The 25,048-nt window shown below is 37.5% G+C and overlaps 4 protein-coding genes and 2 long non-coding RNA genes across 6 annotated transcripts in view; 2 read left to right on the top strand and 4 right to left on the bottom strand.

The window, feature by feature from the left end:
• Positions 1 to 25,048, bottom strand: part of frmpd2 (FERM and PDZ domain containing 2) — a 451,768-nt gene that overhangs the window by 306,906 nt on the left and 119,814 nt on the right. The gene's annotated exons all lie outside the window — the stretch shown is intronic.
• LOC147841251 (uncharacterized) lies at positions 270 to 3,703 on the top strand. Its single transcript, XR_015503752.1, has 4 exons — positions 270 to 359; positions 476 to 556; positions 823 to 2,446; positions 3,640 to 3,703. It is a non-coding gene; the product is annotated as an uncharacterized LOC147841251 (long non-coding RNA).
• rbp3 (retinol binding protein 3) lies at positions 1,031 to 20,838 on the bottom strand. The gene is given in 5 exon segments (NM_131451.3): positions 1,031 to 1,818; positions 4,525 to 4,667; positions 4,774 to 4,964; positions 5,042 to 6,323; positions 20,297 to 20,838. Coding segments are annotated over 4 exon segments (1,848 nt in total). The 5' UTR covers positions 6,230 to 6,323; positions 20,297 to 20,838; the 3' UTR covers positions 1,031 to 1,492.
• irbpl (interphotoreceptor retinoid-binding protein like) lies at positions 7,886 to 10,666 on the bottom strand. Its single transcript, NM_001433108.1, is given in 1 exon segment — positions 7,886 to 10,666. A coding segment is annotated over 1 exon segment (2,739 nt). The 5' UTR covers positions 10,625 to 10,666.
• The window catches only part of LOC103911892 (uncharacterized), a 122,041-nt gene continuing 110,364 nt past the window's right edge, over positions 13,372 to 25,048 (top strand). The window contains exons 1-2 of the long non-coding RNA XR_015503739.1: positions 13,372 to 13,424; positions 13,817 to 13,921. This is a non-coding gene — a long non-coding RNA (uncharacterized LOC103911892). The remainder of the gene's footprint in view (positions 13,425 to 13,816; positions 13,922 to 25,048) is intronic.
• gdf2 (growth differentiation factor 2) lies at positions 20,082 to 23,335 on the bottom strand. Its single transcript, NM_001171586.2, is given in 2 exon segments — positions 20,082 to 20,926; positions 23,011 to 23,335. Coding segments are annotated over 2 exon segments (1,170 nt in total).

Raw genomic sequence — 25,048 nt, 5'->3', positions numbered from 1 at the left:
TTTTCACTCTAAGTACTCTAAAGATCAGAGTTTGTCCATATTTACATTATTATTTGTGTAGTACAGAAACGTTGAAGAGAATTATTTTACAATAAATCACCCTACTGTACTTTAAAAGGTGTAGTACATTCAGGCCTCACTGACTTACTGCATGTGATTTTACCCATATTTTCATTTATTACTGAGCCTTCAGGGTTTAACGCTAAGGATTTTTTTTCTACTGGCCCAATTAGCCAATGGTAGATTATTGATGGTAGCCAACACCCCCCCAATATATATACACGCACACACTGAAAACCCTAATTTGACTGAACTAAACTGATAGAGTAAACTTGTTGCCTCAATTTAATTGAGAAATAGTTTCTCAAAACTTGCATACTGGTACTAAGTTTGGTGAACTACATTTATAGTTTAATTGTAGTTAAATTTAAATATGCATGCTGGGAGACTCCATTACTCGATTAAATTGAGGCAGTGAGTTTACTCAATTTAGTTCAGTCAACTAATTAGGGTTTTCAGTGTACCAAATATAACACCGTTTTTGCATATGTGTTTTGTGAGGGAGTGAGTTTGTTATACTGTATGTTGACACTAAGCGGTTATTTTAAGTAGAGCTAAATCTGATCAAAATAATCTGCAAAAGTGGATTTCCAGACTTGTAAGTATGTCTGGAAATGGTTTATGTTTGGTAAACCAGTTCTAGCTTGTTTGTACAGAATTTCGACTTAAGCTGCGCTCACACTAGAGTTTTTGTGTGCGAAATTCTGTTGTTTCTGCGAAAAGGGGTGGGATTAAACAAGATTATTAGACATTTAAAAAAAGTGACCAATTGCTCCATGTTTTCAATTTCTGTCCAGAGAGGTCATGTTTTGATCCTCGATTGATCTCACGCAGTCAAGTGATGCGATTTCGCAGGTCAGAGTTCACCAAGCTTGAACTTTGCACCGCAGCAACCTGCGAAACATGTCTATAGGGAGAAAAGTCAAGTGTAACCGCAGCTATAATCTTTAAAAAATACCAGCGCAATTAAAACAGTTACCATGTGGAATTTATTACGCTTCATAATTTAGTTTCAATATAACTCCACAGTCTTACAGTTTTCCCAAAAATATATACTGCAAAGCTTCGAGTTACATTTGAAACAAACTTGTTGATATGCTTGTACTGTACAGATGAGCATAAATGAGTTTTAATGTGCATAAGGAATAGTTCCCAACACTGGTATTTATACACTAAATCAAGTTCAGAACAGGCCTATTCTAAATGATCACTGTGAGATTATTTGCGTTCTCCTTTACTGACTGTTTCTCAGAGATTGCAGACTTTAGATTGAACACTTAAGAAATAATGGAGAAATAGAACTGAAGGCTTGACTGTGTCTTCTAAACATCACCTTATTGGTCTACACACATTATAACAGCCTCTTCATGATATGCCATCAATCTAAATTCACTATATCATTTGGCTTCCGTTCCAGGCCCAGATGAACAACTTATTTTTGGCCGGAAAAATGCTTGTTGAGCATGCCCTTTGCTGTGTCGAGGGCGGCACCAGCGGGCACTGGGATATGAGGAGCAATGCCAGCACCCTCCCAAGATGGACCCTGAGCAGTGTCTGAATGGCTGATTGGAATAGAAAGGAAGATGTCGCTTTCGCCCACAGCGAAGGTTTCCGGAGGTTGACAGCCTCCATGGGTCGTCTCGCCAATTATCATTGCACGTCCCAACCTCTTCATGATGAAAACAAACTCTTCAGCGGCACCGGCGGTCACACCACTGGTGAGGATTACCACACTTTTCTTGCTGCCATATCTCCTGCCTAGAGAAAAGTGGAATTTAATGCATCAGTTTTGTAATATGAAATATAGCTACAAAAATATGCAATGTTGTGTCAAATATATACAAAACCAACTATTGGGTTAAAAGTGTAATCGAAAACTACTTGGGGAAAAGATCTACCCAACATTGGTTTATGATGTTATTATAGTCAACATTTGAAGAGGATAAACTCGCAGTATATATAGCCATATCTCCTGCCTAGATGACGTAGAATTTAATGTATAATTCTGTAATATAATTAGGCTGGGTTGTCATAATCCAGTGCTGGGTCAAATATGAACAAACTCACCTATTGAGTAAAAGTTTATTGAAATCTACTTGGAAAAAAAATCAACCCAAAATTGGATTATGACATTTATAGTCAACATTCGAAGTGGATAAACATATATATTGCTGTATCTCCTATGTGGAAAGAGTATATTTTAATGAATCAATCTATAACAAAATGCATCACAATATTTACATTCTAAAAATGCTGGGTTGTTGTAACTCACTGTTGAGTCAAATATGGACCAACCCAACCATTGTGTTAGAAGTAAATTGAAATCTAATTGAACAAATGAACCCAACATTGGTTTCTAACAACATTACTATAGTCAACATTTAAAGTGGATAAACGCATGTAGTCATTCTATAATTAATAAATGAACACAATTTATAATAATGGTAATAATTTTATAAATATAGTATGCATTGTATGCCTAAAAAATTTTTAAATTTAATGCAATATTTTTTTTATATTTTTTTTATTATTTTTTATTTTTTCCCCAGTTTCTATTTAATGGAGAAAATACTTTTTCAACACATTTCTAAACATAATAGTTTTAATAACTCAAATTTTTATAAATGATTTATTTTCTCTTTGCCATGATGACAGTAAATAAATTTGATTAGATATTTTTCAAGACTCTTCTATACAGCTTAAAGTGACATTTAAAGGTGTAACTAGATTAATTAGGTTAACTAGGCAGGTTAGGATAATTAGGCAAGTTATTGTATAATGATGGTTTGTTCTGTAGACTATCGAAAAATAATTATCGCATAAAGGGGCTAATAAAATAATTTGACCTTAAAATAGTGTTTGAAAAAAATTAAATTTTATTTATTTTTTTATTCTAGCCAAAATAAAACCAATAAGACTTACTCCAGAAGAAAAAACACTATCAGACATACTGTGAAAATTACATTCCCCTGTTAAACATCATTTGCAAAATATTAAAAAAAAAAGTCAAAGGGGGGCTAATAATTTTGACTTCAAATATATATATATATATATATATATATATATATATATATATATATATATATATATATATATATATATATATATATATATATATATATATATATATATATACACATACATACATACATACATACATACATACATACATACATACATACATACATACATACATACATACATACACACTTAGATATGCTGAGTTGTTGTATCCCAACATTTGGGTCAAATATGGACAAACCCAACCATTGAGTTAAAAAAAAAAGTTAATTGAAATCTACTTGGGGGAAAAAATCAACCCAACATTGGTTCATAACATGGGTAAACATGTATTGCCGTATCTCCTGGCTAGAAGTAGTGGAATTTAGCTCATTTTGTGATATGAAATATATCTACAACAATATGCATTGCAATCTATACACTATAGGATGATGTAACTTAGCGTTGGGTCAAATATGGACAAAACCCAATCATTGGGTAAAAAGTAATTTGAAATCTAATTGAAAAAATGAACCAAACATTGGTTTATGACCACATTATTATAGTCAACATTTAAAGTGGATAAACATAGATATAGTCATTCTTTAATTAATAAATGAACACAATTTATAATAATAGCAATATTATATATATATATATATATATATATATATATATATATATAAATAATTGGGTCAAATATGGACAAACCCAACCATTGAGTTCAAGTTACTTGAAATCTACTTGTGGAAAAAAAAATCAACCCAACATTATTTTAGTCAACATTTGAAGTGGATAAACTAATATACAGTATAGCCGTATCCCCCTGCCTAGATAAAGTGGAATTTAATGTGTAATTTTGTGAATATATAATATATTGCAATATATACACTCTAGAAAATGCTGGGTTATTGTAACCCAACATTGGGTCAAATATGGACAAACAACTATTGGGTTAAAAGATAATCGAAATCTAATTGAAAAAATTAACCAACATTGGTTTAGTCAACATTAAAAGTGGGTAAACGTATAGTCATTATGTAATTAATGAATGATAAATGAACAAAATGTATAATAATAGTAATCATTATATAAATATTGATTGTGCATGTATTGAATGCCTAGAAAAAGTAGAATTTAATGCATAATTTTGGGATATGAAATGTATCTATAACAATATGCATCGCAATATGTATTCTCTAAAAAATGCTGGGTAATTGTAACTCAACGTTGAGTCAAATATGAACAAAACCAACCATTGGGTTAAAAGTGTAATTGAAATCCCTTTGTAAAAAATCATTGTTCAATTTTCATTTTGGTTTCAGGAAAACTTTTGATCCACTTTAAATGTGTAATGTTTAAATTATGGAAATATTTTGTAGACAGTAATCCAACAAGCCAAAACTATTTTAAAATTGGCCTACGTAATCAGTGAAATGATAAAAAAATACAGCAATAATGTACCTGTGAGCTGTTCAAGGGTCTGAAGATCTCGTGTGGTATTGGAGGGTCTGTCATAGATGTGGTCTAAAACAATCTGCTTGTCAGCATCAAAGAAATAGGAGCAAAAGCCAGCAATGGAGGAGGCATGCCCACCGATGTTATTTCTAGAAATCAACGAAAATAAAATACCAGTTGTCAGATCAAATTATAGCCGGTAGTGGACTAGCAGTTATGTTGGAAGAGTAGAGAGACAAATAATTGAATAATCACCTCAGATCAATGATCAGTGCGTCAGTGTCCACCACTTTGTTCCAGACATGTTCCACTATGATCTGAGCAATGGTCGCAACATGCTCGAAATCCCCAAACATGTCAAAGCGAAGGTAGCCAATGTTGTTTTCAAAAACATCAGTTTGGAAGGAACTTTTGATGAGCGCGATGAACATCTCGGGTGTGGGGTTCTGGAAGTTAAAGGAACATTCGTAAGCTTGTCTCAAAACCTAAAGTTTCTTATAAAATGCATGAAAAGAAATCTTACCATTGGAGGAAGTGCAGGGATGTTGCTGGTGGTCTTCAGACACTTATCCTCTGACAGTTTTAGGAGATCCTCGGATAGTCTTTCTTCCAAGTCTTCTTTTGTGGAGATCAGGTTGTATTCTCCACCGGCCACAACAGCTTCCAGCTTCTCCGCGACATGTTCCCCGATGCTCGGAAATGCATAGTTGTCTGCAATCAGCGTGGCGGCTGCCTGAGCCAATGCTGGAATTTCTGCACGAAGTTTAATGATTGCAATTGCAGCGTCAAGGGCATCTTCTGCAGCAACGTCGACATCTGGAGCAACTCCATTGATTTCCCAGCTTTTACCAGTGATTGGGTTGATAGACTTGGCAACAGGCACAGTCACATAGAAGTCAGTATCGCCCACCTTCATTTTGCTCATTTTCACAGTTCCCCCAGCAGTGTTCTCCCCAACGATGGTAGCCCTTTTAAGGTTTTTAAGACAATACGCAACATCTTCTGCGATCCCAAGAGTGTCCTTGCTTGTTAGGATGATCAGTGGTTTGGAGGTGCCGTATCTCTTTCCCAACAAGGTTGGCATTGACCACAGCTCTATAGTGAGATCAGCAGTGCGATCGTACACAGAATCGATATGGATCAGAGGCTCAGGATCAGTGAAGTAGGACACAATGTATGGGATTCCAGATAGCTCGCCGGTAACCGTACTACGGAAGTCCAGAATCATGGCAGAGGTCGGGAGGATTTTATCCCAGATGTACTCCAGCAAAAGAGGTCCCACTTTCTGAGCCATCTCCTCCCCAATGATGTGCTGAATCTTCAGGTAGCCAATGTTGCCTTCCAGGATCTCCACTTTGACTGTGCCTTTGATCATTGCGGCCAGATGCTCCAGAGGGATGTCGGGCATGGCTGGAGGTGCCGCAAGAATCAAATCTGGCTCGTATGTGACTTTCACTCTGGAATCGCTGATTGTTTTTTTAACCCCATCAGTCAGAACGTTGGTAAGCATGGTGGGATCTGAAATGCTGAGGATCTCTGTGTTGCTGCTTGCAGCATCTATCGCTTCTTCCATCCCGGTGAGTTTTTCTGGCGAGCAGTAGTTGTCCATGAATATTTTTGCCATGTCCGCAATAAGTGTGGGGGAGAAGTTACAGTGCGCCACATTACTGAAGAACAGCAACGACACTAGTAGGACTAGAGCTTGAGCCATTTCGGTCTGTTTCTGGTTCCTGCTATTACAGCGGAGCTGAACTCTCCCTCTGAAGAGAGGTTTGCCAACTGAGTCTGCTTCGACCGTCGGGTTTCTGTTAACACATGCATAAGAAGCTTTTGCTCACAATAAAACCTTAATCTCATTAGCTAACGTTCTCTAGTCAGACAATAACAAGCTAAAAATGTGTTGCATATTAAATGTTAATGTTGTACTTCATAAAAATAAATTCTGTACATTTAGAAAAACGCTTTTTGTAATGGTTTAATTTTTTTATAGACCATTTTAAGGGGTGTAAACAAAGACAATGGTCCCAACAAATGTCCTGTTTTACATTTTTTTAATTCCATAGCTTCAGAGAATTTATAAAGAGCCACATATTGATAAATATTGGAACAACTGTTTAACATGAAGTTATGATTGAATTGCCTCTTGTTACAGTTATGAAATAGTTTCATAACCAGCAGGAAATCTCCATGAGCCAGTGACATGACCACATTTATATGGTGTATAGTTTGACATACCTGCCAACACTCTCAATTTTTCCGGGAGTCTTGCGTATTTCATACCCATATCCATCTCCCACCACCCTCCCATTTTGTTAGTTCACCTGGAAAACTCCCATAATTTCAACCATCCCCCAACCATCCACCCCCACTCTCCCGGTCCTTAGCATTTTGGTACAGTCTGTGAAACCCCCGGGTTGCCAAAATTGGTATAGGATCCGATCGCAGCGGCCACCCGAAACACGCTTCATAGTACAGTTCAACACAGGCTCATTCTGAAAACGAATAGTCTGAGGTACGTATGGCTACATTTAAAAAAATAAAATAAAACGCTACAGGACGATATGACGCTGTTCATTTAGGCGCTTACCGGCTGACTGCTTACCTGCTTTCCCGCCACAACCAGTTTGTCCAGTTAGCTCGTCGTGTACGTCGGAGGACTTGAGGCGCAGTGAAAAGGTGACCACATGACAACTGGGTTCGAGTGCAGGAAAAAGCGGTTTCTGAAATCAGGTAAGACATAAACAGAATCCAAAACTAAAACGAATGAGTGAACAACAGGGTGAGAATGTGGTAAAATCCGAAAATGTGGTTAATTTTCGGGTGGGTCAATCTGTAAAATTGGTTGGGTTTAAGAAAGGAGGAGGGTGGGTCGGTCGATTAGCCGGTTGCCCAGTCAATCATTTAGTCGGTTGACAGCAGCCTCCGGTGGGTTCACGCGAGAAGGGCACTTGCATGAGGCATTTTAGATGCGAAAAAGCACACACAACGGCCTCTCGCAGATTCACGAAAACAAAAACTGCAAAAATACGTACCTAACGGGACATGTTTCCGGAAACATCCGCGGGACTACGTTTTCAGAATGAGCCTGGGTTGGTACAGTTACTAACAACACAGTACACAGTACCCGGTTCTCAACAGTTTTATTCAGACACCTCACCCCCGAACCTAACCCCCCGGTCTCCCAGATTTTCAGGGACAAATGTTGACAGATATGGTTTATGATGTAGAGGAAAATAAAATGTTTATAAAATAACCTTTCGTTTTTTTTTTTTTTGTTTTTTTAAGTGACCACAGCAGAAATTTTGGTTATAGCGTATGGAATTTTGGTTATAGCTGTTAAAATCACAAATAAGGAGTCCACTCTGCTCTATTTTCCTGAGTTTTTCTTTTGTTGTTTAGTGGCTATGATTTTCTGTGCAACAATAAGTGCATCACTTGCTTGAGCTACTATATGTGGTTCAACTCCTGAAATGCTCCATGGTTTTCCAGTAACTGCATTCAGAACTGCCTGATTGGGAATCGAAGCATAAAGGATGCTATTCCCGATTTGGTAAGTTCCACTCGAGAGAGCACCTCCAATTGTGGGCTCTCCGATTACAGTGGCCCTTTTCAGGTCTTTCATTGTTCTAGTAAATGCCTCAGCGGCTGATCCAGTTATGTGACTTGTCAAAATATAAACATCTTTCTGAGAGCTGTACTTCTGTCCAAGCACATCTGGAAGAGTCGTAACTTTGGTCACAGTTGCTGTGGAGCGGTCAAAAAGGGTGTAAATGTGTGTCAGCGGTTGTGCATCAAAAAAATAGGTGCAAAGTAGAGGAATAGCTGTAGAGTATCCGCCGGTGTTATATCTCACGTCAATTATGAGCATGTCTGTGTTCACCAGCTTGTTCCATACGACTTTGAGGAACTCGGGATTAATTGCTTGCAGAACCTTTATGTCTTCCATCATGTCGAATCTCAAATATCCAATATTTCCAGACATCACATCTACTTTGAACAAGGCCTCAACGATGAACCCTGCCTCTTCAGGGGAAGGGATTTTAGGAGTATCATGAAGAGTTTCCGGCTCAGTTTCACAGTAAAAAATATGCAGTCTCTGATCACCCGAGGTCTCTTGGAGATCTGAAGTGAGCTGAGATGCAAGAGATTCATAGTCGACAACAGAGCGGTACAGTCCCTCGGTTAGTTTAGACTGCAACAGTCTACTCACTTTAGCTGCAACCTCAGGCACACTGTAATGTTTTTCCAAGAGATCTCCAGCTTCTTGCACCAATTCCTGAATATTCTTGTGAAAGGCAATGATTTCATGAGCTCGCTCGAGCGCTTCTTCAGCAAGCACGATGGCATCAGGAACGACGCCGCCTCCAAGCCAGCACTCCCCATTTACATCAATGAAATTTATGATTGGGACTGTGATGGCAAGGCTTGTTTGTTCAATCTGAAAAGTCTTGGAGTGTAGGAGCATTCCTGAGGTGATTTCCCCAATAACGGTTCCTCTGTGCAAGGACTGCATTAGGTAAGCAAACTCCTCTCCTGCTTCTGCTGTGTAATAGCTTGTTAAAACATAAACACCCTTTGTGGAGCCATAGGATGGTCCACTGATGTTATTGAGGGTGTGAAAATCGAAGGTCGTGTTTTTGATACTGTCGTAAATTGAAAAGAGGTAGGTACTCGATGATGTGTCGAACATGTAGGAAAGCAATATCGGCAATGCCTCGGTGGATCCACCAGTGTTAAATCGCAGATCAATAACAAGATTCTCTGTCTCTTGGACTGGTTGCCAGATCTTCTTTTTAATATGATCCTCCAGTCTTAACAAAACCTCAGGTGTAGGGAACCTGTCAAAGTACAGATATCCATTGTTTCCGGAAATCATTTCTAACTTGAATAATGGATCAGTGAGATCATCCGAAGATGATCGATCCTCAGAAGATGCATCGTCTGTCAATACTTGCGTTGCTTTAAGAAGCAACCGAGGGTCTTCAAATACTGACTGCATCTCATGATTAAGTTTTCCCGCCAAATCCTCCTCAGAGACCACTGTGAAATAGTCAGCTTTGCCTAGTTGATTTAGCAAAGCCGGGATTTTATCTTTAAACGAATAATATCGTTTAATTATATCAGACACTCTTCTAACAGCTTTTGGGATTGTCTTCCTGACAGAAATGAGAGATTTAGCTTTAGCAATGCTTTCCTTTGGGTTGACCGTGACTGATGGAGCCACTCCACTCACCTCCCAGCTTTGCCCTGTAACAGGGTTCACAGATCTAGCAACAGGGACTGTAATATAAAACCCAGAGTCCCCTATCTTTACCTTATCAACCCTAACCGACCCCCCAGCCGACCTTTCTCCAATAATCACAGCTCGCTTTAGATGTTTTAAGATATAAGCAACCCCTTCAGCAGCACCAATCGTGCGCTTGCTGATTAAAACAATCAAATCCTTGCGTTTCCCGAATCTCTCCCCCAGGAGAGTCGGCAGTGTCCATAACTCCCTCGTAATATTGGTGGGTCTCTCATAAATTGTGTCGATATGCAAAAGTGGATCAGAATCTGAAAAATAGGACACGATATATGGCAGACCGGAAAGCTCTCCTGCAGTGCTGAAGCGCAAATCAAAGATCATCGCTGACGTATGTGCAACCTTCTTCCAGATGTTATTGTGAAGGAGGCGTCCCAGTTTTACCACAGTCTCCTGACCTATAATCCGGTCAATCCTCAGGTAACCGATATTATTATCCATCACCTCCAGTTTAACAGTACTCCTGATTAGCCGTATCAGCTGTTCGGTAGGCAGCGAGTGCAATGCAGGTGGCGTGATCAGAGTATAATTAGGCTCGTAAGACACCGTCAGTCTGGGGTCATTGAGTGCACCTTGAACGCCAGCAGTCAGTACAGATGCCAGTGTTTTCCGATCGGAGATGTGAAGGATCTCTCCGCTGTTTATAGCTTGTTGGATTGCCTCCTGCATCCCGATGAGATTCTCCGGGAAGCAGTAGTTGTCGAGCAGAATTTTAGCCATATCCAAAACAAGTGCGGACTGAAATGAAGCATTGACGAGCAGAACCCGATAGGTGACTAGAATAAACACTAAGACTCCTGCCATTTTTTTTGTGCAAGCTGTTTTCTCCATTCGTTTTGGTGTAGAGTGCTTTGATAGATGGGAGCGGGATTTTGACAACCACATAAGAGGATTTTGCTCTAAATAAACCTTTAATCGCATTATCTTGAGCACACAATCAGAGATAAAATCAATAACTAAAAACGTCGGAGAGGATTTAAAACACACCAGATGACTTAAAGGGACAGTTCACCCTAAATGTAATTCACTTGCATCTGTGAAACACAAAGTGAACTTGAAAGATGCCTTAGGGGTGATTTGAGACGTTTTGACTTGAGTGAAGGATAACATTGATCTTTTATTATATGGACAGATGCAGTTGCAATATTATTTAGAAGATACACACTTGTTTTGAGTAAAATTGATTGAAAACAATATGCTATGCTGTATATTTATCGGAAATTGTAATCCTTTAAGGTGTAAACACATATAATTAGAAATCCATATACATTTTTTTGTTCTCTTAAACAGAAAGGAAAGAATGTGAAACCAGAGATTTAATGTATTTACTCTCTTTTTATTTATTTAATATAGATTTTTCCAACTATGGGAGAATTGGGTGGTGAAATCTGTTTGGTAACCAAATATCTTCCCTTGTTTTCAGCAGAAAAAAAAAGAAATGTTTAGTCTGTTTTAATGCACTTTAAAAAATGCTATGGATTGTCCTAACCCAACATTGGGTAAATGTGGACAAACCCAACCATTGGGATTAAATAATTAATTTTGAAGAGATTTCTCCCTGCATTTACTCTCTTTTTGTTTATTTAATACAGATTTTTCCAACTATGGGAGTAAATGGGTGGTGAGATCTGTTTGGTGACTGAAAATCTTCCTTTGTTTTCAGCAGAACAAAAAAAATGTATATGAATTCACTTCCAATCAAAGGGCAGAATACATTTTTTATTGTTTATTTAGTTTGATTTTAATACACTTTAAAAAATGCTATGGGTTGTTCTAACCCAACATTGGGTCAAATGTGGACAAACCCAACCATTGGTGTTAAATAATTAATTTTAAAGAGATTTTTCCATGTATTTACTCTCTTTGTTTATTTAACACAGATTTTTCCAACTATGGGAGTAAATGGGTGGTGAGATCTGTTTGTTAATCAAATATCTTCCTTTGTTTTCAGCAGAACAAATAAATGCGTAAGGATTTGCAACAACCTGAGGGCAGAATTGAATCTTTTACAGTTTTTTTTTTTTTTTGGTCTGTAATACACTTTGAAAAATGCTATGGGTTGTCGCAACCCAACATTGGGTCAAATGTGGACAAACCCAAACACTGGGCTAAAATAATTCATTTTAAAGAGATTTCTCCATGCGTTTACTCTCTTTTTATGTATTAAATTATTATTTAGTATTTTTTTTTTCCAACTATGGGAGTAAATGGGTGGTGAGATCTGTTTGGTAATTAGATATCTTCCTTTGTTTTCAGCAGAACAAAGAAATGCATATGGATTCACAACACCCTGAGGGGCAGAATTAAAAATGTTTTATAGTTTATTTGGTGTGATTCATTCATTTATTCATTCATTTTCTTGTCGGCTTAGTCCCTTTAAATTCGGAGTCGTCACAGTGGAGTGAACTGCCAACTCATCCAGCAAGTTTTTACGCAGCGGATGCCCTTCCAGCCGCAACCCATCTCTGGGAAACATTCACGCACACATTCACATACTACGGACAATTTAGCCTTTCCAATTCACCTGTACCGCATGTCTTTGGACTGTGGGGGAAACTGGAGCATCCGGAGGAAACCCACGCGAATGCAGGGAGAACATGCAAACTCCACAAAGAAACGCCGACTGAGCTGAGGCTCGAGCCAGCGACCATTTTGCTGTGAGGCACTGCCTCGCCCTGGTGTGTTTTAATAAACTCTAAAAAATGCTATGGGTTGTCGTAACCAAACATTAGATCAAATGTGGACAAACCCAAACATTGGGGTAAAATAATTAATTTTAAAGAGATTTCTCCATGTGTTTACTTTTTTAAAATTCATTTATTTATTTTTATGTATTATTATTTAGCATTTATTTTTCCAACTATGGGAGTAAAGGGGTGGTGACATCTGTTTAGTGACAAAATATATTCCCTTGTTTTCAGCAGAACAAATAAATGTATATGGATTTGGAACAACCCGAGGGCAGAATTTTTATTTTTATAGTTTATTTGGTGTTTTAATACACTTTGAAGGTTGTTCTAACCCAACATTGGGTAAAATGTGGACAAACCCAACCATTGGTGTTAAATAATCAATTTTAAAGAAATTTCTCCATGCATTTACTCTCTTTTTGTTTATTTAATACAGATTTTTCCATATATGGGAGTAAATGGGTGGTGAAATCTGTTTGGTAATCAAATATCTTCCTTTGTTTTTAGCAGAACAAATAAATTTGTGAATTCACAACAATTTGACGGGCAGAATTAAATGGTTATGGTTTGTTTGGTGTGTTTTAATACACTCTAAAAAAATGCTATGGGTTGTCGTAACCCAACATTGGGTCAAATGTGGACAAAGTCAACCATTGAGGTTAAATAATTCATTTTGAAGAGATTTCTCCATGCGTTTACTCTCTTTTTATTTAATTAATATTTATTTATTTTTCCAATTATGGGAGTAAATTAATAGTGCGATCAGTTTGGTAACCAAATATCTATTTTTGCAATTGAAAGTAGTCTTAAATTAGTATATCTTTTCTACATGAATCTGTTTTACTTTCTCTTGGATTATAGCCCTTCCAGGTCTGTTGTCACAGCATAAGGAAAATAAGGTCAAGCTTCCAAAGGTAAGGTCTGGGTCAAGCTAGTGACACAATAACACCGGTAAACAAGACTATTTAATGAACATGGAGATAGAAATGGAGCCTATAGGAGTTTCTTAACCTCATTACATGAAACACATTCCTTAAATACCTTCGCACTACATGGATTTGATCATATAATCTTCAGTTAATTCCTGATTTCCCTACAAAATGTGCATTATTCACAGAGCAAATAGCTGCTGTTGTTTTATAAAATCTGCTTTCACATTCTTTTCCAGCATTTGCCTGAATATCAGGGCATTAGTGTGAATTTAGAGGCCCTTGCCGCTTTAACAGGATGAAATTATGTAACTCCACACTCACTCAACGCTAATTGGTAGTGCACTGTTAATCTTGCTTTATCTCTTAATGCTCAGGATCTTATGCAACGCTATCTGCTGATTCCCTGCGGCCAATCAGAGGCGATGACTGGAGTTTTGTGAAATCCGTCTGATGAGAGGAATCATTTTTGGTGAAAGCAGGTAAGCATCAATACGTGTGAAAATAAATGGTGTAAGCATGTATTAGAATCATGCAAATGCTATGATTTTCATGAAGTAATTTTAAGATTAGGCTTTGTTTATTGTTTTAGAATCATGCAAATTAAGATCGTATGAATGTTACACAAACTGTAGGTGTTACAAATGCAAATTTCGAAGGCTTTGAACTGCTTTAGCCAATGGGAAATCTCAGTTGAGAGCGCTCAACTCTGGGTTGCAACAGCGGAATGAACCACCAACTTATCCAGCAAGTTTTTACGCAGCGGATGCCCTTCCAGCCGCGAAACATCCATACACACATCACACACACACTCATACACGACGGTCAATTTAGCCTACCCAATTCACCTGCACCGCATGACTGTGGGGGAAACCGGAGCACCCGGAGGAAACCCACGCGAACGCAGGGAGAACATGCAAACTCCACACAGAAACGCCAACTAAGCCAAGGTTTAAACCTGCGACCAAGCAACCTTCTTGCTGTGAGGCGAACGTGCTACCCACTGCGCCACTGCTTCGCCGCTCAAAACTCAAAGGAACTTAAATAAAGAAAATTGGAGACAACCTGAGGAATTTTTAGGGATTGCTCCGTTTCTTCTTCTTCCCCTTCTTTTCCGGAATTAATCGCCATTTTGAGGTGCTAATTATGCCCGAAAACTCACGCAACTTTGCACACGCCCCAGAAGTGGCGAAAATTTACGTTTGTTATGAGTTTCAGAAGGGGGCATTGCAAAATGACTCGACAGTGCCATCTATGCTCTTTTGACGGACTGGTTCCCGAGCTATGATGCATGCACGCATACGAAAATTGGCACAGACGTCAAACATACCAAAACCTACGAAAATGTCTCCTGGTGCGAAATCTCAATCCCAACAGGAAGTCGGATATGAGGTTTTTGCCATTTCCGACATTGTATTTTAACAAACTCCTACTAGGGATTCTATCCGATCAACACCAAAATTGGGTTTTGTCATCTAAAGGCCTTGGCGATGTTATTTGCAAAGATCTAGAGTTTTTGCCGAAGGGCTTGTCCGTGGTGACCTCGCAAACTTTGACAATTCGCCACGAAACAGGAAGTTGTTATAACTCAGGCATGCATCATCCGATCTGCCTGAAAATGTACACTTTTGATAAGAGTCTTGACCTGAACACGTTTACATGCCAATATCCACATACAGTTATAGCGCCAGCTACTGGCAACAGGAAATGACATGTTTTACAGTGTAACAAACCCCTCCCACAAATTTTATCGTATCAACACCAAATTTGGGTGGTGTCCTCTGAAAGCTCTAGCGATGAGAGATATATATATATATATATATATATATATTGTGAAGATCAAGAGTTTTCGTGGCGTGGCGGCCTGACAAACCTCAGTGCTTCTAACTCTTATCACACTTATACTCATATCACTTACTTATAACTCAATCACACAATGTCCGATCTGGCTGAAACTTCCAATGATTGATAAGATTCCTCCTCTGAAGACATCTACATGCCATTATTGAGTCACAGTCATAGCGCCACCTGCTGACAGAAGGTAGTTTAGCTTATTACTCAGCCGCACAATGTCTGACCCGCCTGAAAATTTGCATGTTCCATAAAATTCCTGCTTGCAGCTTTAATCTGTTTTATTTTGGTGTTTATTAAGTATGTGTTTGACAGTTAATATTTATTTTTACTATATAAAGTTGTGATTACTTCCAATTTTTAAATGAAAATATTGTAACTAGAAGTGTTTTTCCACGTTAATTTGTTGTCATTTAAAAATATTGATCCCCCTTTATATTAAGTGTCCTTAACTACTATGTACTTACATTAGAAAAATAAATACAATGTACTTACCTTGTTCATAATGTATTTGAGAACACTTGTGGTGCTTTTGAGTTGGGATAGGGGTTGGGTTATGGACAGGTTTGGTGGTATGGGTAGGTTTAAGGGTGTAAGGGATGGTCAACAGTGTATTTACAAATGTAATTACAAAAGTCAATTACAGATGTAATTACATAAATGTTTTTAATCAAGCATAAGTACACAGTAAATACATGTATTTACATTGTAACGAACTATTAATTCCTATGTAAGTACATGCTAGTTAAGGCCACTTAATATAATGTGGGACCAAAAATCTTAATTACTCCGCCAAATATTGATGTTTTGATCATTTTTATTATCTAATGTTAAATTTCTTCAAAATTTCTACTAAAAATGTTGTCATTAGTGGTGTTTTTCACACAGAAAATAACTGTTGATTGGTTGTGATAAAAAAAAAAAATTATTCCACCAGATATTGATTTTCTGATCATTTTATCATATAAAGTTGTTAACATTTCTTTCGAATTTATAAAAAAAGGAATCTTGTCATAAGTGTTTTTTTTTCCACTGCATTAATTTTTTGTGATTAAAAGAATCTGAATTATTAAACCACAGTATATATTTTTGCTTATTTACATTCTAAAACTATTTAAAAATAATAAATGTTGTCATGAGTGTTTTTTCCCACAGAAAATAACTGTGTTAGGGTGGCACGGCGGCTCAATGGTTAGCACTGTCACCTCACAGCAAGAAGGTCACTGGTTCGAGTCCAAGCTGTGCCAGTTTGCATGTTCTCCCCATGTTGGTGCGGGTTTCCTCTGGGTGCACCAAACACATGTGCTTTGTGTGAATTGAAGAGAGGGGTATGGCTGCAGACTTGGTGCAGATGCAATCTGGGCTGCATCCAATGCTTTTTAATGGGTTCATCTAACCCTACCCCTCACAGTGACTCATCGTGCATCATAAAGGCTGCATCCAGATACTATTGGAATTGAGTCAGCTAAATTGGTCATATGCAAACTCCACACAGATATGCCAACTACCCCAGCCGTGACTGCCGTGAACCAGCGACCTTCTTGCTGTGAGGGGAGAGTGCTAACCACTGAGCCACCGTATCTCCTAAGCCACCTAGTAAATCTAAAGAAACTGAGAATTACCAAATGGAAACAAAATATTCAACTTCCTTGCAATAAAATTACTTTTTTATTGATAAAACATAAATCAATTTACAGTTAACACAGGTGTTGTATGTAAATGCACGCTACATGATAGAACCATAGGCAAAAACAAGTGATTATATACAGATATATACAGAACAAAAAGGTAATGAAATATATATATATAAATAGAAAATCAGATGAAAAGTAGTACTGGAAGTAAGTGTGCAATGTCAAATATCTTAAAAGTCATGGGGTCATGGTTTAGAGTTCAAGCCCTGGAAGTTTTTGTCTTGAACTTTATAGTGAGAGTATTGCCTAAACACAGACACACACACACGCCTCCCAAAATATGTGCATTTCCCTGAAAATATTTGTTTATTTGTCCTGGAAATACCCAGAATAGACCCATCTAGGAGTGGGATCGCCACTGGCTAAATTCTTATGCCTCATTAGTGTTATTTGTTTACACATTTAATTAAGCGACTTCATTTAGGTTCAGTAGTAGCTTTGGTTGTTAGGAATACTTATTAGGATATTATTGAACACGGTCTGCCTACTAAAAATCCTGTAGCCCATTTATATAGAAAACTGATGCAGGATAAATCTGACGACTCTCATTATAGCAAAAGAATTAAGGAATTAGTGTTAAACACTATAATAGAGGATGAAATGTGGGAACAAATATGCACAAATTGTTATAAGGGTATAAGCAGGGAATATGGAGGGAGTTCAACTGGAAGATGAGGTTTTTCAGAGTTCCATTAGTGGTCGCCAAATTCAATAGTTCTTTACAATTATCACAATGCTGGAGAGATTGTGGAGAAGTGGGGGACTGTGTTCACATATTTTGGGAATGTCCTAATATACAAGTGTACTGGCAGGAGGTTAACAGGGAGATTAGAAAAGTTTTAGGATATGACATACCAATGCACCCAGTATTTTGTCAATTCACATCATCAATAACATATTTGATCAATGCAGTAAGTCTCACCTATTTACACTAAATATATTCTTAATAACAGGTAGGAAAAGAATTACAGTGAACTGGATGAAGACCTGCCAACCTACTTTGACAGAATAGACACAGAGGTTGAATCATATTTGAGAAAATGACTGCAGATTTGCAGTTGAAATCAGACTTTTTCCAACAGACCTGAGCATTAATCGAAACACACATGCTTGATCTTTGAAAGGGTTTCAGGGGCTTTGTCTTTGTCACAGTTATCACCTTTATATTGTAATTTATTTATTTATTTATTTATTTATTTATTTATTTATTTATTTATTTATTTATTTATTTATTTATTTATTTATTTATTTATTTATTTATTTATCTCCCCCCCCCCTCTTTTAATTAATTAATTAATTAATTAATTAATTTTTGTTTCGTTTTAAAGCCATCACTATTATTTGTATATTATTATAATTTATATAAATTATCATTTTATATCTATTTGTTTCTTTTTTGTGATTTTAAACATTATAATTCAGTGTTATTTGTATACTATGTTTATAAAAACTTTAATATAAACACAGTTAAAAAAAGAAATTGTCTTATAGATGCGTAAATAGACTTTTTGCTAAACACAATGAATCTCAAATACAGTTATATATATATATATATATATATATATATATATATATATATATATATATATATATATATATATATATATATATATATATATATACATACAGTATGTGTGTTTTTTGTTATATATATATATATATATATATATATATATATATATTATAATTTTTTTTCTGTGCTGTTTAACAGAGAGAAGATTTTGACAATACATTTTTAAACATTAATTTTAATAACTAATTTCCATTAATTAATTTCTTTTGTCTTTACCATGATGACAGTACATACTATTTTACTAGTTATTTTGCAATATGCTAGCATTAATAATTTCCTTGCTCTCTTAGACAGCGCTTGGAAAACATCTGAAAAACCGTTTCAGGAGGGCTTCTAATTTGTTACTCTATCGCCCCCTTGAGGTTTTTGACCAGCATCCACATCTGTTTTTGCATACATGTGTAATATGTTTCTGTATCAAAATGTTAAACAAAAAAATCTCTAAGGAGAAATATCAGGCCTGATGTTTTGATCTGTGTCCCAGATGCTGAATCCTTGAAATGCCCCTGCAGTATATTCTCATGTAGTCAACGTGTTGAAGTGAAAATAGCATTTTGATCACATTAAGGATGTTGACATTAACCTCTACAATCGTTGTTTCATTAAAATAATGTTGGTTACACTTTAAGCTACAATTCTCAAGCTATTAATAAACCAATAACCTTGAAAATTGCTTCATTAAATTAAAAATATCTGCTTATAGTTATTTAAACAGTTTAGGGTAGGAATATAGAACATTTTGAGAAATGTAAACAAAAACAATGGTCTCAACGTATTTCCTGTTTTACATTTTTCATTTCTATAGAGTTCAAGAATCCAAAAAGAGCCACATGTTGATAAATAATGTTATGTTCAAACGATAGATCTGCAAAAGAGAAACTACGAGTTTTGGAAAACAAACATCGTTCTTTTCCCAAATTATGCATCCCTGCTGAAAAATCCAGCTTAAACCAGCCTAGGCTGGTTGGCTGGTTTTAGCTGGTCGACCAGGCTGGTTTTAGAGGGGTTTTGGCCATTTCCAGGCTGGTTTCCAGCTATTTCCAGCCTGGTCTTAGCTGGTCAGGCTGGAAAATGACCGGCCAAATCCAGCTAAAACCAGCTTGACCAGCCTGGTTTAAGCTGGATATAGCTGGTTTTGGCTGGACTCCCAATTTGGCTTGGCTGGTCAAGCTGGTTTTAGCTGGTCATCTCCCAGCCTGACCAGCTAAGACCAGGCTGGAAATGGCTGGAAACCAGCCTGGAAGTGGCCAAAACCCCTCTAAAACCAGCCTGGTCGACCAGCTAAAACCAGCCAACCAGCCTAGGCTGGTTCTTTTCCCAAATGATGCATCGTACTATGATAGTTCAGCCGCGAGTTACATCGATGTTTGGGAAACGCACCCCAGGTTTGGAACAAATTAAACAGACTTTTAATTTTTGGGGTGAACTATCCCTTTAAGAGGTATTTCAATAGGAATAAAAATATATTTATAACGATATACATAATATATATGTTATATACATGTATACAGATGCATCCAAACACTACCTACAGCCACACTTTGCAACTTTCATCTCCTCGTAGAGATGTCGGACGGTGATGACGCCCTTTTCCTGGTACATGACGGCGATTGGGTCCAGCTTGGTCGGGACGCAACATGCCATGTTGGCTTTCTTTGGATTGCTGAGGTTAACCAGTGTCTGGATGACTGCATGTCTGGATGGGCTCACGTCATCAGTTAGAGGGAAATAACACACACCTTTGCACTCATAAGCGTCGTATTCCGGCGGCGCAACGATCCATTTATCCCATCCGATGTCTTTGAAATTGACCTTGAGGGAAGTTCTCCGACAATAATTGTTCTTTGCTTTCCTCTTTCTCCTGCGGTGTCGGTTGCTCACTGGGGCTTGATTTCCCACTTGCTGTTGTTCACGAACAAGCATCTCTTTAACCTTCCTCATCGACTCTTCCTTCCGGTTTCCGAGATCATCAGAAAAAACAATGACGACCGCAGAGCTGTTGTCCTCTAGACTCAGACTTATATCGAAGGAGTCACAGCTATGTTGGACTTCAACCTGAATTTCCCCAGCCCCACGTCCAGATTCATGCCAAATCCTGACGGCTCCGGTCACATCAAAAGCCTCCCACGTGTTTATGGACTCTCTCACGTCTCTGCCATCCAGAAGGTGTAATATTTTAGCATTCTGCTCGTATTCTACATCGTAGACGTTTATGGATGTGAAGAGATCGTCGCAGGCGGGTTTATGTCTGTGCCAGAGAGTGAACAGACGTAGCTGGACTGAGGTAATCTCTTCGTGATTTGGGATGGAAACGTTGAATAGCAGCCGGTGTTGGGTTTTGTTGCCTTGTCTGATGGAATAAATAACATCTGTAGAGAAGACAAAAGGGAGCTCAGTGAATTTTACCATTAATTTAATGTGTAAAAGATCTTGTGAAAAGGATAAGAGAGGCCATAAAAATATTACTCAACCGCCAACTGTTCCGCCATATGTTTTACACAGCCGCAACCCAGTACTGGGAAGCACACATGCACTCACACCATACAGCCAATTTAGTTTATCCAATTCCCCTATAGCGCATGTGTTTGGACTGTGGGGGAAACCGGAGCACCCGGAGGAAACCCACAACAACACGGGGAGAACATTCAAACTCCACACAGTAATGCCAAACTGACCCAGCCGTAATTCGAACCAGTGGCTTTGTTGCTGTGAGGCGACAGTGCTAACCACTGAGCCACCATGCCGCCAATGTTCAATATTACACTTTAAAAAAAAAAGTCCCCTTAAATTCACTGGATTTCTGGTCATTTTGATTGCCAGTAATAGTTTAAAATTTACAAGAAGAAACAAAAAAATAAAATGAGTTTAATAATTATTGTAATTTTTACAATATTTCTATCTGGTTCTCGAATCTGATTGGCTGATATTCCAAAATAACAGCACTCATACAGCCTCTTGTGTATTACTCTGCCCACATAGGGACGGCAGATGAATAAATGCACTAAAGATCGACAACTGACTCTCAGAAAATTGCTGAAGGAGACTAAAATCAGAGCAGTTCATTTAAAAAAAAAAAAAAAGCGTTATTCTGTGTAATTTTCTAAATTATTTACAGGTTGACAAAAAAAAGTCAGCTCATTCATGAAAAAAGACACCACTGTTATGACATTAAATTACGGCAGGAGAATTTCTTTAGGTATAAATAAAAATATATATATATATTTTTAATATAAAAAAGCACAATTATGCTTTAAAATAAGTTTACAAAACAACTTTTGTGAAAGATATTCGATAATGTACTAAAAAGGGATATTCACTGTTTTCTCACACCAAATTGGTTGTAAACTTTCATGAATTTTTCTTCATTTTCATAAATATATTGCAGAATTCTGCGGGGGGGAAAACTGACTTTCATAGTATTTTATATGGATGTCAATGGCTGCCTTTTCCCCAACATTCTTCACAGTTTTGTATTCAACAGAAGCTCATATAGTTTTGGAGCACGCAGAGCAGGGATTACCAAACTTGTTCCTGGAGGGCCGGTGTCCTGCAGATTTTAGCTCCAACCCTAATCAAACACACCTGAACAAGCTAATCAAGCTCTGAAGCTGCTTTTCCTCCCATAGACTTCCATTCATACTCGCGCGAATGTGTCAGACCAGCGTGATCTCACGAGAAAACGTAAGTATTTAACGTTTTGGCAGTTTAGTGGCTAATTCGTACGAATTTGTACGATTTCAGTCGTACGAAATGATACGATTTTAAAAAGGAGGCGTGGCACCTAACCCCACCCCTAACCCCAACCGTCATTGGGGGATAAGCAAATCGTACTAAATTGTACGAATTAGATCGTACGAATTCATACGAATTAGCCACTAAATGAAAAAGTTACGAATTGCCGTGAGATTGTGTTGGTCAGACCGGAAACGCAAGGTCATGCGTCAAGTTTCGCAGGTTCCTACGGTGCAAAGTTCAAGCTTGGTGAACTCTGACCTGCGAAATCGCATCACTTGACTGCGTGACACCAATTGAGGATCAAAACATGACCTCTCTGAACAGATAATCTTGTTTATTCCCGCCCCTTTTCGCAGCGTCGTACCACAGAATTTCATTATCAAACTCTAGTGTGACCGCAGCTTTACTAGGTATACTTAAAACACCCAGGCTGGTGTGTTGAGGCAAGTTGGAGCTAAACCCTGCAGGGCAACGGACCTCCAGAAATGAGATTGGTGACCCCTGACGTAAAGAATAAGCAAATGATAGTAAAATGAACATTTTTGTGTGAGCAATCCAGTTAAAACTCTTGTTATCGTCCACCGCTGCTGGTTCCAGTATATATCACCTAATGAAAAGTTTCCTCTGATGGTACCATCAATCAAAGAAGCTCTTTTAAAGTGTGTAATATTGAACAGATCCGCCTCGGAGATTGTGAGCTCTCTTTATGTGTACTCACCCTGAACGACAAAGCTTCGGATGACATCCGACCGAGGGATGGAGTTCTTGTCAGAAGCGTATCTATTATAGAGTTCGATCATGAACTGAGGAGGCTGAACCTTTCTGTGTTCCTGCGGCACGCCTGATAAATTCAGCTTCCTCAAAAAATCTTCCTTCATGAAGCCTAAGAAACTCTCCACCTTGTTCAGGTCATCGTCTTCAACCAGCTTCTGCTCTTGAATGAACATTGAATCTTCCAAGCTGGCAGCGTCACCTAAAGATTTCTCTTCGGTAATCCTAAAAACAATGGACATCAGAAGGAGCAAATGTCCTACGCGCCACATCTTCTTTTAGTTCCTGCAGCGATAAGTGACTTTGAGCAACAAGTTTTACATCTGACTTTGGTTTGTGGATGATGCTTTGAAATCGGGGTTCCTCAAGTGAACCTCAGGTTTACTCCCATGCCCCACGCTAAGCTCTGGAAACCAAAATAGTAGCATAGCTATTCTTATCTTTGACACCAATGTTGTGGTTTGGACTTGGTTATCTGGAGGAAGCGCGTAGTTAATGAGCGTTCTGTAAACACTACCAGAACGACTAATGAGTGAGATTTTGACAGGCTTATTTACACGGTCAGGCTCTGTTTTTATAAAGGCAACTCCATCACTTTGAATTTGTTTGTGTTTATGTGTAGGATGCCTCAACTTATCAGCCTCGGAAATGATAAATATTAACATTAAAGATTCCAGCGCTCTCTTTAGTTTGCATTTGGTTTCATTTTCAGGTTGTGGAAAGGGTTAATGGGTCTAAAAGTTGACCGTCGCCCTCTTCCCTGTTTCCAATACAACTCATCAAGTCTTTATTCGCAATAAAACATATATATTTTAATAAATGGGCAAATCCAAACTATTAGAATTTAATGAATATTTATATAATAACCATGGTTCAAGGTGGCTTAGTGGTCAGCACTGTCGCCTTACAGCAAGAAGGTCAACGGTTCCAGTCTCGGCTGGGTCAGTAGTGACCGTGTCTCCCTTATTAGCAAAGTACGTTAGTCTTGTTTCTGAACCTGCCACTACGCTGACACAGGCATCTGTAGCTCTGCCCTTTTTTAAAAACAGCACAATCTCATTTGAATTTAAAGTGACAGCCATCAAAACGCCAACATTAGTATCAAAGCCTAAAAAGGTCAGTTTCAAAGAGTTAGAAAACATTATCTGTTTGGTATTTTGAGCTGAAACTTCTTACACACACACTCTAGAGACATCTGAGAGTTATTTTAGATCTTGTAAAAAAGAGGATAATTTCTGGAAGTACACTGAATGCTAAAAAAAAAAAAAAATATATATATATATATATATATATATATATATATATATATATATATATATATATATAAATTATAAAGTCAGAATTTCCGAGTTCTTTAACACTCTATCTATGGCCAGTCGGCAGTCAGGAAACTCATTTAAACTTCGCAATTCTGATTTAATTACTTGCTATTCTGACTTTAACTCACAATTCTGAATTAATAACTTGCAATTCTGACTTTAACTCAGAATTCTGACTTTATAACTTGCAATTTTGACTTTATAGCACGCAATTTCAACTTAACACGAATTCTGACTTTGTAACTTGTAATTCTGACTTAACTCTAAGTTTTGACTTAACTCGGAATTCTGACTTAACTTGCAATTCTGACTTTATAACTTGCAATTTTGACTTAATTCGGAATTCTGACATTATAACTCGGAAATCTGACTTTATAACTCTGAATTCTGACTTTATAACTTGCACTTCTGACTTTGTAACTCGCAATTTTGACTTTATAACTCGCAATTCTGGCTTAACAACTTGGAATTCTGACCTAAAAACTCGCAATTCTGACTTTAGCACTCGCAATTCAGACTGTATAACAGAACTCTGACTTTATAACTTGGAATTCTGACTTTAGAACTCGCAATTCCGACTTTGTAACTCGCAATTTTGACTTTTATAATTCGCAATTCTGACTTAAAAACTCGGAATTCTGACCTAAAAATTCGCAATTCTGACTT

The sequence above is a fragment of the Danio rerio genome, chromosome 12 (genome assembly GCF_052040795.2).
Source record: "Danio rerio strain M-AB ecotype USA chromosome 12, GRCz13ab, whole genome shotgun sequence".
Taxonomy (NCBI): domain Eukaryota; kingdom Metazoa; phylum Chordata; class Actinopteri; order Cypriniformes; family Danionidae; genus Danio; species Danio rerio.
The sequence above is the reverse complement of the archived record's forward strand: the minus strand, read 5'-3'. Positions and strand labels throughout refer to the sequence as shown.